The sequence below is a fragment of the Terrapene carolina genome, unplaced genomic scaffold (genome assembly GCF_002925995.2).
Source record: "Terrapene carolina triunguis isolate 2854851 unplaced genomic scaffold, T_m_triunguis-2.0 Scaffold130, whole genome shotgun sequence".
NCBI lineage: Eukaryota > Metazoa > Chordata > Testudines > Emydidae > Terrapene > Terrapene triunguis.
The window spans coordinates 17,959,935-17,974,957 of record NW_020664481.1 but is presented as its reverse complement, the minus strand read 5'-3'; the positions used below and the strand labels follow the sequence as shown (position 1 = coordinate 17,974,957).

The following is a 15,023-nucleotide window of genomic DNA, read 5'->3' as shown; positions in this document are numbered from 1 at the left end:
TTTTGGTCAACTCCAAACTCAGGACTGGTCTACACTGAAAACTTACATTGGCATAGCTACATCTTTCAGGGGTGTGAAAAATCCACATCTGTGAAAGACGTCGCTATCCTGACCTAATCCCCAGCGTAGACAGTGCTAGGTCAAGAATTCTTCTGTCAAACTAGCTACCACCTCTTGTAGAGGTGGATTGGCGATAGCAATGGGAAAGCCCCTCCCTGCAGTGAGTGTCTACACTGAAGTGCTACAGTGGCGCAGTTGCAGCTGTTCTGCTGTAGCGTTTTAAGTGTAGACATACCCTTAAGAGAATTTCATTCAAGGTCAGTTTGTCCACAGGATTTGAGAAAGCCCCTGATTGCCAAACTCTGGGAAGGTATTAGATTATGTTGTGCAAGAAGAAATGTCTACCCCCTTGAAACAGAACCTGTTTTTTTCCATTTAGCAGTAAACTTGGAAGAAGCACTAGAAAAACACTGGCTGATGAATAAATATGCAAAGGAAACAATATAGTCTTATTGGACCTAATTAAGAGAAAATTCCCACCCTGACCACCAAATTCCTTTCTACTAAATTTCCATCCAGACAGAAGAACTGTAAGATTCTACAGATAGATTATTTTCCATATGTTCACCTAATTCACTTTTCCCATCTTTTCTTCAATGACCTTTGTAAGATGTAGAGCACCAGGACTTTCATAACAGCTGACCTATATGTCCCTTATGATGCATCTAACTATATCTTAGGTACTAATCTCCCCCCTTCCCATAACATCTGAGCACCTCCGAATCTTGAATGTATTTTGCCTCACAGCACCCCTGCGAGGTAAGAAGGTGCTATTATCTCTGTGCCTCAGCTCCCCATTTGTAAAACAGAGAGGCTAAGTGACTTGCCCAAGGTCCCACAGGAAGCTGGGAACTGGACTTGGGTCTCCCCTGTCTCAGACTAGCACCCTATCCACCAGACCATCCTTCTTCTGATATATAAGTAAGGGAGTTACAATTCAACATAGCTTGCTAGTCTGCCTCCCGAATGTCCTTTCCATAACGGCTTATGGATGCAGGCGGTTGCTTGCCAGAGCAGTTACCATGTTCTGTTCTGCTAGACTGTTCCACTAAGAGATTTCACAAAATCTATTGCTTTGTCTTTGAGCTGGATACAACAAGCCAAACTTTCCCACTACCTAACAAACCACGTGTTGCTGCTGCGCTGGATGAGTCTGTAAACAGTATGGGCAACATACAATATGCCTGAGCTCTTAGAAGAGCAAGCTGCATTAGAGTTGTTGCCTGGAGTTTGATTGTAACCTTACCACTCTGTGGATTAGCCTCTGCAGTCATAAAAAATAAGGGTGTCTTAGAGAAGTTGTGCCTCAATATGATTTTGAAAAGCTGAATGACAGTTCCGCAAAAGACAGAGTTCTGGAGAATACCATCAGAAAGGAAGTACTCAGTTAGCATAATGAGGATTGTGGAATACATGCCTAGACAGACAGAGATCCTAGACAATATGGGGGAAATCTCTTCTCAGTCTTTTGGCTAAGATCCTGCCTAATATCCGATGCATGCTGTGTTAGGAAACGATATGCTACCCTTTAAAAAAGACAGGCCCAACAATCTGATAGGTCTTTTCAATCTGTAAATACTATGGTCCTAAATGATGTAGCATGGATTTTGAAAGCATTTTGATAATGTGCAAATATTCTATTTAGCTTTTTGCTGTTTTGAAGGCTATGAGATAAGAATCCTATTTTTAAGAAATACCACTCTAAAAATTGCTACTTGGCAGAAATGATAAATCAATATGACAAAGCCATTATACTTTAAATGCTAGAATTGGCATCCTATCATAAGAGTAAATTACTGGAAAAAAGATGAGGTGTTTCTGACAATCTAAAATATCCAATGCTGAAAACAGATACAGTCAGGCAAAAGGGAAAGGGGGGGGGGGGTGTGCCAGTGATATGTGGCTGGGCAAAAGGAAACCACAGATACTTTCTTTGGTTTACTTCTACAGCCATGGATGTATTCATGTCAGGTACAGAGGCAAGCGTTGTTGGACCCTGGACTACACTGTGGATCTAAGTTAGGAAGATATTTATAGAAGGGCATATGCTCCTCTCGTCTACAGAATGCTTAGGGAAACCTGTAGAATAAGTCAGAGTAGGTAGCCAGAGGGGATAGGTGGCTATGCAGTGGAATTCTCTCTAGTGTACAGATGCCTCTCATTTTTGCAGCCTCTGCATGAAGCCCAGCTGTGGTTCGGCTGTTCAGTCAGGGGGAAGAGCCAGGGAAACAGAGTTCCAGATAGCATGTTCCCTCTTAATTCTATAAGAGCTCACAGTACATCTACATAATAAGTTACAAATGCTCAGAGCCCTGTCGATATACACTGTAGAAGAGGTACATGCATGCAGAGGCCAGATTCAGCACTAGTCAGCTACATGAGGTGAGAGTTGGAGCCACTCTCCTGACTCCAAACCACAAAAGACCAGAAATCCAAGAGCCTGTTCCCTGAAGATTTTGTTCTCTCTAATTTCTGCAGGGCATTCCATCTCCCTATACTTCATTGCTACAGGCCCTGCTTGCCAGAGAAGATAACGTTGTTAGAGTCAGTGGATTATGGGCTATAGATCTACCCTTCACTTCTGTTTCTTTTAACATGGTGCCCAGTTGCTCCCTGCAATAACTGCAACCATAGTAAATTTTATGTGCAAAAATCCTCCGTCCAGGTTATTTTCCAGCGTAGAGGTCTCCAAAACTGTCTACAAATAGGGTATTATTGGTCTGACAGCCCCTGCTAGGATGTTTCAAAACAGAGAGTAATGTAATTTAGGCCAATAGGAGTTGAAAGTCATTGAAAGTCAATGGACTTAGGAACTTAAATGCCTAAATCACTTCTGAGAATGGAATTTAGGCACCAAAGTGACTTAGGCACTATTGAAAATTTTACTCCAAGTTCCTCATCTAGTACAAAAAACCCCTTGAACACAGGAAAGCAGATATCTGAGTTGGGATACATTCTTTCCCAACATGCATAGAACTCACAGTGGGAGGAAGCATGGTCTAGTGCGGGAATGGGCAAACTTTTTGGGCCAAGGGCCACATCTGGGTGGGGAAATTGTATGCAGGGCTGGGGCAGGGGGTTGGGGTGCGTGAGGGAGTGCGGGGTGCGGGAGGGGGTGCGATGTGCAGGAAGGGGCTCAAGGCAAGGAATTGGGGCAGAGAAGGGGTGCGGGGTGCATGAGGGGGCTCAGGGCAGGGAGTTGGGGTGCAGGAGGGGTGCAAGGTGCGGGCAGGGAGTTGGGGGGCAGGAGGGGTTTGGGCTCCAGCCCAGCACCGCTTACCTAAAGCGGCTCCAGGGTGGCAGCAGCGTGCACCGGGGCCAGGGCAGGCTCCCTGTATGCCTGCCCTGACCCTGACCCTGGCCCTGCACCGCTCCAGGAAGCGCTGCGGCTCCTGGGGGAGGGGGTCGGCGGGCTCTGCGTGCGCTGCCCTTGCTGTGCCTCCAGGTACCTCCCCCGAAGCTCCCATTGGCCACGGTTCCCCGTTCCTGGCCAATGGGAGCTGCATGAGGCGGTGCCTGGAGGCATGGGCAACGTCCAGAGCCCTCTGCCCCCCCGCCCGGGGGCCGCAGGGAAGTGGTGCCAGCTGCTTCTGCAGAGCGGTGTGGGGCCCACGGCGCCACAGGGGGCAATCTTGCGGGCCTGATCCAAAGCCCTGATGGGCCACAGTTTGCCCACCCTTGGTCTAGTGGCTAGGGCACCAGACTGCAAGCTAGAAAATCTTGCTTCTGTTCTCAGCTTTGCCAGTGACCTGCTGCGTGACCTTGGGCGAGTCACATCACCACTGGATATCTCTGTTTTTCCTCCCAACTTTGTCTGTCTTGTCTATAAGCTCCCCAGGGCACAGGCTATTTCCTACTATGCATTTGTGACCCCATTGTGCCAGGCACTGTACAATCTCAGTTGGAGTCTCCAAGTATTTACTATAATAGAAGTAATAAATAACAGTGGAAAGCAGGATGCTGCAGGGAAGAGCTGAGAATCTGAGAATTTTGCCCTTGCCATGTATTTGAACATTATAATCCAGTCACATCTTTTCTGGGTTCATTCCTCCTTTAATAAACATTTACCAATAGCATTTCTCCTATTTCTTAGAATTAAATTTATGTTAAAGTTATTCTGAAATGTCAAAACCTCAGACAGTGATGCAGAAAAATAATTATTTGAATGCAGTCAGCTACTGTATCTGTTTAGTCTAATACTAACTGAAGGAAATGGAACATTGTGACTGAATTTTAATGAATTAATTAGTTAATTATTGTAAGGGCCTGCGAAAGTGCTAAGTATGATTATTACTTTTATTCCCAGGAAACCTCAAATAATAGCAGAGCTAGGCTTCCTATAATGATATTTCTCTCAGTTCATAAAAAATGAATGGTGTAAACTGGTATTTATTAATTTTCTTGTATAATTCAAGTATGAGCCTAATGTCATAAGGCCAGATTCTGCCATCCTGACTCAAAATGAGTAGCCTTTTATTGTGTGAATAGCCCCGCTTAAAACACTGGGCTATACCTGCAGTAGGTTACTACTCAACATGAGTGAGGATGACCTAATCTGGCCCATATATAAATGTGTTGCACCTGCTGCATTTTGGTCCAAGTTAAGTGCTGATGTAAGTGAACATAACTTCCACTGAAGCCTCATTGAAGCCAATACCCACTTTCACCAGAGCTGAATTTAATTAGTTACACAAGCCTTTTCATTTCCTGACTGTAGGTGAGACTGAAAAAACCTATAATATTCTGGAATGGGTCACCAATTTTAAGACCTAATCCGTAAGACAACCAAAAAAAAAAAAGCAAAGAGAAACTCATTAATGTCTACGGAAAAAGTTTAGGTTAGTGTTACAATCAAATATCTTGGTATTTGTTATTAGGAAAAATACACCTCCACAACAGTGTATCCTGCATTTTAAGTGCCGCGTCCTTAAAAAAGATGTGTGTATCCATGGAAAACAGAACCTTCTTTCTGTAAATGTTTATACACGGAATATTTGGCAGTCAATTCTCAGACACTCAGAAATGTTTATCACAAGATCTCTTTGTTTTCCCTCCATTCTAGACGTCTCCTGCTCAAGGTCTGAGCCTCAGTGCCCATTATTTCACATCATGATGATTCAGGCATCAGAGCTTTCACCATGCTTTTCCATAAATGAATCTTCAGCTGACTTAATGTGTTTACCTAAATTGTCCTTCCTGTATAATTTCCCACAATGTGTAATAAGGCAATGATATGAGAAGCTCTTGAGTTGGACTGTTTGATGTACAGAGAGCAGGAACACACTGTCTGCATGGATGAGATGCACAGACAGAACAAGGCAGCCTTTATAGTTACCCCTCATGACACCAGAATTTTCCAGACTGCAAGCCAAATTAATGCTCATGATGACACACATATATACTCTCAGTTGCTACAGGTTTGGTGGCAGAAGGAAAGGAAAAGCCAAACTCTGTACCGTCCAAGTGTTTATTTTAACTGATCCACAGAAGGGTGAAACCACAGCTCAGTCCTGAATCTTATGCACTCTGGGTGAAATCTGCCTCTGCTGAATTCAGTAACAAAACACCCACTGACTTCAATACTGCCTGGATTTCACTGTCTTGTTTATGGTGCTCAAGCAATGTTGATTGGTGCTCTATAAATATGATAGACTGGTAGAGAGTTTAAAAACTACAGAGACTAAACTTCAGGAAGTGATTGTGGGACTATCATACTGTTCTCTTGCCCTCCTACACTTTTTCCACTCGATCAAGCGTGGGAGAATCCTGCGTCATGTTGGTTCTCCTGCCTGCACTTAAGTGGCACTGTTCCAGGGGTATCAGCAGCAGCTGCATAAATCTGACTGGAACTGCATGAGTCTGAACAATTCCAAACCACTGCTTCCATTGCCACTAGAAAATACCACAGTGCAGGTAAGAGAACAGGTAGGAAGATCCCACAGAATGGTGAGAATCCTAGTCTGCAACAGGGACATAATGCAGGGATAGACACTGAAACCACAATGAGAAGGGCCAAAGTCAAACAAATACAGAAACTAGGGAGGTGGAAAAGGGGAGAGGCAGGGAAACGAAGAAAGGTAAAGGAGAGAAGAGCGTTAACAAGAGAAAGGAGGGAAGAAATGATAAAGAAAAGAGAGAAAGTAACTGGACTGGCAGCTAAAAGGAACAACAAAATAAATAAATAAATATTTAAAATAAAACCTCCCCCTTAAAGTTTTGAATCTCCCCATTTGAAAATGAATGTACGAGAGCTTCCTTCCTTATGGTCCCCCCTCAAATGAAAAGACTAACATGAAACAAAATCATCATATAGTTTCAGAGCAAATCAGTGTCACGGTCTTTGACTTCAGTGAGATTTATGCATGTGCTTACATTTCTTTAATAGGGAGCCTTTCCTGAATCAGGGACTTTGTTCAGGGCTGCAGCCATTTTCAAACAGGACCTCACATTTCAACAGTGAAATTTTACTTGTCACAGCTGAAAATACCCTCCTAAGAAGCTTCTTCTTGAGATGTGAGATAATGAGTGCGATAGCAAATCTTCTAAAATGTGAATCCTTGAGATAAGTTAGTGAAGCAGGTAAATCTGATAAGATCTCTGGACGAAGCAGGTAAAATGAACTGCCACACACAGCAGATACACCCTCCTTATCAGTAAATTCAAGCCAGGAATCATAAATGAACAGCATGCTCTAGAGTTTCAGCCAGCCTTCGTTAGTGGCCACCGTCAAATTTGCTTCTATGATCAAAATCCTGTATTTGTCTGCATTAATGGGGATTTCATTCATACCAGAAAGGTCAGTCACACAGTTCTATTTGCATTCACAAAAGTGGTATGTTTTGCATGTCAACAGATGTTACAATAAATTTGGCATGTACCAGGGGACAGCTTGAAACTGGGACAGGTTGAAAATTTTGTCTAGATTTACTGTATATTAAAACTGACTATTTTTACTTGAACTTCCTATGTAAATTTGAGTCCAAATCCTGAGAGATGAACATTTGTGACTCTTACTGAAGTCAATAAGAACAGCAAGTGTTCATGATTTGGCCATTGAATATTACAACAACAATTACAATGATCAAATAGCAGCAAACAAAGGACAAATGCATTATAAAGAGGAAAACATGACCTCAGCGTCATGTGCATTTTATAGGGTCATAGATGTTAATGCCAGGAGCGATAAATGAAAGGAAATTCTATCAAGTAATTAGGTAGCCACACTTCCTCGATTTCAAGACTAATTCAAGCCTTTATCTGAGCAAAACAAAGCAAGGAAATACCCAGTTTGTTTGAAGACCACTCCCTGCTGTCTGAGCACCAAGTGCCCACGTGAGTGGTTAGAAAATATTATGGCTACTATTTAACATTAATATTGCAGAAGTGCCTAGCAGCGTCAACCAGATCAAGAATCTACTGTGCTAGGTACTATACAAACATACGGTAAATGACAGTCCTTGCCCCAAAGAGTTTAGTTAATGTATGCAGACCTAGGATTTTGTATGAAATCATGCTTCCTGACCTACAAGATCAGCTGCATGAGCAGCTCAGTGCTAGTAAACTCAAAGTAATGGGCAAGGTCTTGCACTGCAGGGTTTGTGGACACCAGAAGGAAATGGGCTTGAAGCAGCATCTCATACTTTCTGAATTCCTCTTCCTAGGCTCTTTATTACTACGAGGCATTTGCACGCAAACAGGAGCTTTTGTTTCTCAAGAGTTCATCTGCTCCTGCTGCCTATTCCTCAGCTCAAATGTTTTCTTAATCTTCTATTTGGGAAATCATCTCCATAGTAACCAATTACCCCAACCCAACCCACACGCACACTGACCAAGGTGCCGTTTCTTCTCTTCTTTCCCTAGTTTTACTAAACTAACTTATCTGTTTTAAGAGGAACTCCACCTTCCCTCAGTCTAGGCCCTGGCGCTCTCCCAGTTTCTTTCCTCTTCACTGAAGGTTCTGCCTTATCCACCTTAGGAGCATCAAAGTATCATTTAGCAGCACACTATGTAAGTGCTGTATGTGGTATGTCATGCCCTGGATTCAGTTCCATGCCAACAAGATATGCTGCTCCTGGAGTGAGTCCTCCTATTTCCAACTCCACAACCTGCTGAACAGTCTTATACACTGAAGTAAGAAAAAATGGTGTCAAAGCTGCTTGCAAAGCTGAAGCTCTAGCACCCTGATTTACTGTGGCCCTTTGCAAGAATAAACTAGAAGATAGGACACTGGCTTTTCTATTTGCTGCGAGGTCTGTGCCTGTTTTTTTTTGTTCACAAGTCAGCAGCTGGAGAGATGGTTAGGTGCATGGGTCTTACCTGTCCTGTATCCTGTGTTATTCAGGTATATTGCAAATGTGCGTATTTCATGCTGAGCTTGCCAGGATGGAGAGGAGCAGTTCTCATTGTTGGTGTAGGTGTTGTGGTTGTGAACATATTTCCCCGTGAGAATAGAGGAGCGGGATGGGCAGCACATTGGGGTTGTCACAAAGGCATTGATGAAGTGAGCACCTCCCTGTTCCATGATCCGCCTCGTCTTATTCATCACTTGCATAGAACCTAAAAGAAGAAAACCATCAGCAGCTTACAAAAGGTTTTTCTTGTTTTCAGTTAAAAGAACAAGCCACAAGCTCACATGCTAAGTCTACCAGTGTCAGGCAGAGGGGGAGAGAACAAATTGCAAGTGGGCAAGGACATCTATTAGACAAAACAAGCCCAATAAGGAATGCAAGATTTCTGAATACAATATTATAGATTATAGATTCTTACTAGAAGATTATAAATGTAGGGCTGGAAGGGACCTTGAGCAGTCATCAAGTCCAGCCCCTTGTATTGAGGCAAGACCAAACAGACCTAGACCATCCCTGGCAGGTGTTCGTTCAATCTGTTCTTAAAGACCTCCAAAAAAGAACTAGATAAGTTCATGGAGGTTAGGTCCATCAATGGCTATTAGCTAGGATGGACAGGGATGGTGTCCCTAGCCTCTGTTTGCTAGAAGCTGGGAATGGGCGATGGGATGGATCACTTGATGATTACCTGTTCTGTCCATTCCCTCTAGGGCACCTGGCATTGGCCACTGTTGGATGACAGGATACTGGGCTAGATGGACCTTTGGTCTGACCCAGTATGGGCGTTCTTATGTACTTAATGATAGGGAATCCACAACCTCCCTTGGAAGCCTATTCCAGAGCTTAACTATCCTTATAGTTAGAAATGTTTTCCTAATATCTAACCTAAATCTCCCTTGCTGAAGATTAAGCCAATTACTTCTTGTCCTACCTTCAGTGAACATGGAGAACAACTGATCACAGTCTTCTTTATAGCAGCCCTTTAACATTTTGAAGACTGTTATCAGTCTTTTCTAGAGACTAAATCATGCCCAGTTTTTTTAACCTTTTCTCATGTCAGTTTTTCTAAACTTTTGATCATTTTTATTTCTCTCTACTGCACTCTCTCCAATTTGTTCACATCTTTCCTAAAACGTGGTGCCCAGAACTGAACTCCAGGTGAGGTCTCACCAATGTTCAGTAAAGTGGGACAACTGCCTCCTGTGTCTTACATGACACTCCTGTTAATGCATCTCTGAATGATAACCTTTTTCACAACTGCATCATATTGTTGACTCATATTCAATTTGTGATCCACAGTAATCTATACCCTTTTCAGCAGCACTACCGCCTAGCCAGTTATTCCCCATTTGTAGTTGTGCATTCAATTTTTCCTTCCTAAGTGAAATACTTCGCACTTACAATTGAATTTCATATTGTTGATTTCAGATCATTTCTCAAGGTCATTTTGAATTCCAATCATCTCATCCAAAGTGCTTGCTACCCCATCCAGCTTGGTGTCATCTGCAAATTTTATCAGCATACTCTCCACTTCACTAATCCAAGTCATTAATGAAATTATTTTATAGTATCAAACCCAAGACCGATCCCTGCGGGACACCATTAGATATGCCCTACCAGTCTGACTCTGAACCATTGATAACTACTTTTAGAGTATATTCCTTCAACCAGTTATGCAGCCATTTTATAGTAATTTCATCTAGTCTGCATTTCCCTAGTTTGCTTATGAGAATGTCATGTGGAACTGTATCAAAAGCCATACTAAAATCAAGATACATCACATCTACCGCTTCCCCCCATCCACTAAACCTGTAATTCTGTCAAAGAAGGAAAATAGGTTGGTTTGGCATGATTTGTTCTTGACAAATCCATGCTGGCTATTCCTTATAACCTTATTATCCTCTAGGTGCTTACAAACTGATTGTTTAATAATTTGTTCCAGTATTTTTCCAGGTATCAAAGTTAGGCTGACTGGTCTATAGTTCCCCAGATCCTCTTTGTTCCCCTTTTTAAAGACTGGTACTATGTTTGCCCTTCTCCAGTCTTCTAGGACTTTACCTGCCCTCCATGAGGTCTTGAAGATAATTGCTAACAGTTCTGAGGTTGCTTCAGCTAGTTCCTTAAATACCCTAGGATGAATTTCAGCAGGTCCTGCCACCTTGAATACATCTAACTTAGCTAAATGATCTTTAACCTGTTCTTGCCCTATTTTGGCTTGCACTCCTTTCCCCTTGTTGTTAATATTATTTGTGTTAAGCATCTGGCCACAATTAACCTTTTCAGTGAAGACTGAAACAAACCAGATATATTAAACACCTCAGCATTCTTGATGTCATCACTTATTAGCTCTCCTTTTCTGCTAAGTAGAGGACCTATACTCCCCTTTGTCTTTCTCTTGCTCCTAATGTATTTAAAGAACCTCTTCTTCTTACCTTTTATGTTCCTTCCTAGGGGTAACTCATTTTATGCCTTAGTCTTTCTGATTTTGTCCCTATATCCTTGAGCTATTCTTTTGTACTCCTCCATAGCAATTCATCCACGTTTCCACTTTTTGGTAGGATTCCTTTTTGATTTTCAGGTCATTAAAGAACTCCTGATGGAGCCATATTGGACTCTTCCTCATCTTCCGATCTTTCCTTCATATCGGGATAGTTTGCATTTTTTCCTTTTATATAGTCTCTTTAAGAAACTGTCAACTCTCCTGAACTCTTTTTCCCCTTAGATTTTGTTCTCATGGGACCTTAACTACCAGTTCTCTGAGTTTGTTAAAGTCTGCTTTTTTGAAGTCAATAGTCCTTATTCTGCTGCTCTCATTCCTTCCTTCAGTTGTTCAAATACAATCAAGGTCAACAATGACCAAAAGCCACTGTTATGAATGGCCACCCTGTTTCCTAGGGGACATATTCCTCTGGACTCAACCCAGTTCCTGGTGGGGAGGCATCCACTTCAAAGAAGCCACCTTCACTATTGGCACTCATTGTCTCTCTGTGCAGAGAAATCAAGGATTGAAAAGACATGGAGAATGAGTTTCCCTCTGACTCGTAAACGTGGTCCCTCTAGATTAGAATTAAAGCATATTGATGGGGAAAACTTGCACTGCTGCTGCTTGGACTATACCTGATCTAGAAGGAAGTTTAATTGGCACCTGCTCCTAGCACAACATGCACTTAAAAAAAATCCCAAATAAATACAAAACTTTACATATCATCAAACCCTTTCTGTTATGAATGGGAGCAAAGTACCTTACAGACAATATCAGGATTAGCATAAGGTTTCATGTTGGAGTGGAGCTGGGGCTAATTTACCCAAGGTTGAGTTGGATTAATAGTTCAGCTTTAATCAATGTATCCTGCAACCATCTGGCACAAACTGTACATTGTTTCTGTCAATAATGGGTTTAGGTTTCTTCTAAGCTCTTTAGGAAGGGATTTCATTATGAAATTGCAACAGTGAGTTGATTTGATACAGGGCACATTGATACAACCATGACTCAAAATCTAAAGGGTGGTGAGAATGGTTGCAATCCATGTAGGAAATCTGACTCCCTGGTTCCATGAAGGAAAATTTCTACTGCAAGTCTTCATCTTAAAATTACCATGGCATTAGATTTCTTGAGATCATTTTGTTTGAAGACAAAAATAATGTTTTTGTTAGGAACCTTTTCAGCTAATCAGAACTCATTTTTGTAATTCTTCATCACAGGAACGAAAAGCCATTTGTAAGACTGACTCCCCTGTAAAAGAACCTGTTATACCGCACATACTAAAAAGAAGTATCTTAAAAAAAATAGATAAGATTTTTTTATAATCACAAAATAGAAATGTTTGTACTTTGGGAGCAGCATCCCTCTTCAAAGCCTCTAACTTCAGTTACAATTATAACAGCCAGTTTTACTGTATGTGAGCTCAAAAACTGCAAATGTTAGCACTGCTCCGTCTTATGAGCTAATTCAAAAATAAATAAAGCAGGCTGAAGGAATGTTTTGTCATTCCACTATTAAAATACAATTTTAACAACCCCTTTAAATGACAGAGGCATCTGTGCATAAATAACCCTACATGTTAAGTCTCCCCTTGGGGACAGTAACCTTCTTTAATAAAACTGCTGCAATGACAAGACCCTATATATCAACAGTCTTTAATACAAAAACATATGATCTAATCTGCTTCCCCAGCTTGAGAAATAATGCAGAGTGACAGATCAGTGGAAGGCAAAAACCAAACATACCCTTCCATGCAATCTTAAGTAGGCCAGCTTTAAATATTTTAGAACAACACTGAGCCAGCCAACCAAAACTTATTTTCTTCGTCCTGCCTCCAACACAAACTTGGTGACATTAAAGGAAAATAGAAATTATATTCTTCTATGGCAGAACATCACTTGTGTGTTAATCAGTGATTGGAATCTCTGCAAACCATCTTCTCTCGAGTGGGAAAACCTTCCGGGATTTCATTAGTTAGATTCTGATGTGCTAAGAGAGGTTATGCTTTGAAGTGTCAACATTTTATTCAGAAAAAGGTCTGTTACAAGTCTAAAATCATAGATAATAAAGTTGCCTTATCTGTAACTGTGTGCTTTTTGGAGAACTGTAAGAAAATCTATGGTGAAAGATTTGCTGAGCGTCATCTAGTTGATGCATCCAGCTGTCCAGTGTACAAAGAGAAGCATAAAAGGTATATAGTACTAGGCTGAAGTTCTGTTTGGACTTCATGTGACATCAGCTGCAACAACTTGTTTTGCTTGATCTCGCTTCAGAGTTTATTCTACTGCTGCTGTCACTGTTTAGACTAATATTATAATGTGGAAAATTCACAGACAAACTCTCTACAGACTTTGAGTGAGGCCTTGACATTGAGGAAACACTACAAAACTGTGCAAGCTCTGTGGCAGACACTGAGAAGTCACTCCTTTTTTACAACTCTGTTTGTGTACTAATAATTATCCCCTACCATCTGAGAACGAAGCTTTCCCTGCATTATGTGTCAGACAGCCCCTTATCGTCTCCTCCACTGTAAATGGAGGACAGAAGAGCTAAAATGGTCAGAACAGAGATGCAGACATCCCAGGTACCCGGACGCATACATATTAAGATGACAACTGTAGGGATCTTCAGTAGCACAATTTAACATTCAGAGTAGATGGTGGTCTTATGATGAGCCCTGCAACATCTTTCAGGGATATAATGAATCTGAGAAATGCATTTCACAGAAGGGCTCTATTATCCATCCAAAGATTATGAGGAAAAGTGCAAAGGAAGTCTATGTGGTATGGCCGATAGAAGCACTAGATCCCAGGAGTGTGCATGTAGGATATTTTTCAAAAGTTCTTCAAATACTGCTGCATGACAGGGCATATTAAGAAAGAGGGCTTTGTTGTACTGAAACAATAACTGAGCAGGCTGTAACGGGTGCTTCTTAAAACCTCACATTTCCTATGACAACTGGCATTTATGCACAAGCCTGAAGACTATAGAAAAGACAGGTAATTATAAGAGATTCAAACACACAAATGCAGGTTTTTTGTGCATACTACTGCACATGTTTTTGCACACACATTTTGCCACACCTTAAAAATATGCCTCACTGCATACTGTTTCCCACACATCCCCTGCTTGCTTGTATTTATTAAATATTCACACTATGACTAGACCTTCTTCTAGAGACTTGTCCAAGTACATTCACTATTACATACCCATAGCAAAGTTTATCTCTGTGATCACATTTTGCAAAAGATATGATTGCAGCACAAATACAGAGTATTAGTCATACAAGCATTCAAATATTAGTCCATGAGAAACTACTTTCCTGTACTATGATAGTGGGATCCAGTCAAGTCTCTCCAGCTAACCAATAATGGTGTGTAATATTAAAGATTAGATTTCCCTTTAGATGTTAAAATACATTAACACCTTTAAAAGATTTAAATATTGAAAAGGGAAATATAAAAATCCTGTATACGAATTTAAATGATTATCTGCAGGAGCAGAATTTATTGTGAATTCTTCAGTATAAGCCAATAGTAGAAACTTGCTCAACATAAATAAATAACTTTAGCAGCTGTTTGAAGATCTAATATTGACTGTTTCATTAACTAGCATTTTATTGTCAGAGATCATGCAATTAATATCAGTGTTTGGCAGCTACACTTGTTAAAGAGCTTGAATTAATCTCCAAGTGACTTCATCTGTTTTGAAGCTAAATTTGAGAGATACCTGTAGGTGGACATGTCTATTCAACCTCTGGAATTTTAATGAATGCTCTCATAAACATTACGCTTGCTTTCTATTTCTATTTCCATCTTACATACTATTTTCCCCCAATTTCCCCTCTTTGTGCTTCTTTCTTTTAAAAGCTGCTAACAGATCACCTCTCCCTATGTAGGAAAACTGCCAAGCACATTGTCTTCTTGAGCCAGATTTGTACTTATTCAATGGGACATACATTAACAGGTTACTCAGATCTCACTAACATGAATAAAGTACAGTAACTCCTCACTTAAAGTTGTCCCGGTTGTTATGTTGCTGATCAATTAGAGAACATGCTTGTTTAAAGTTGTGCAATGCTCCCTTATAATCAGGGCCGGCTCTGGCTTTTTGTCCGCCCCAAGCAAAAAAAAAAA

The 15,023-nt window shown here is 41.1% G+C and overlaps 1 protein-coding gene across 4 annotated transcripts in view; it reads right to left on the bottom strand.

Moving 5' to 3' along the window:
* Positions 1–15,023, bottom strand: part of SULF2 (sulfatase 2) — a 261,320-nt gene that overhangs the window by 71,067 nt on the left and 175,230 nt on the right. For all 4 annotated transcript variants that reach the window (XM_024207533.2, XM_024207524.2, XM_024207515.2 and 1 more), the window contains one exon: positions 8,377–8,616. In XM_024207533.2, the coding sequence (XP_024063301.1) occupies positions 8,377–8,616 (240 nt within the window). The remainder of the gene's footprint in view (positions 1–8,376; positions 8,617–15,023) is intronic.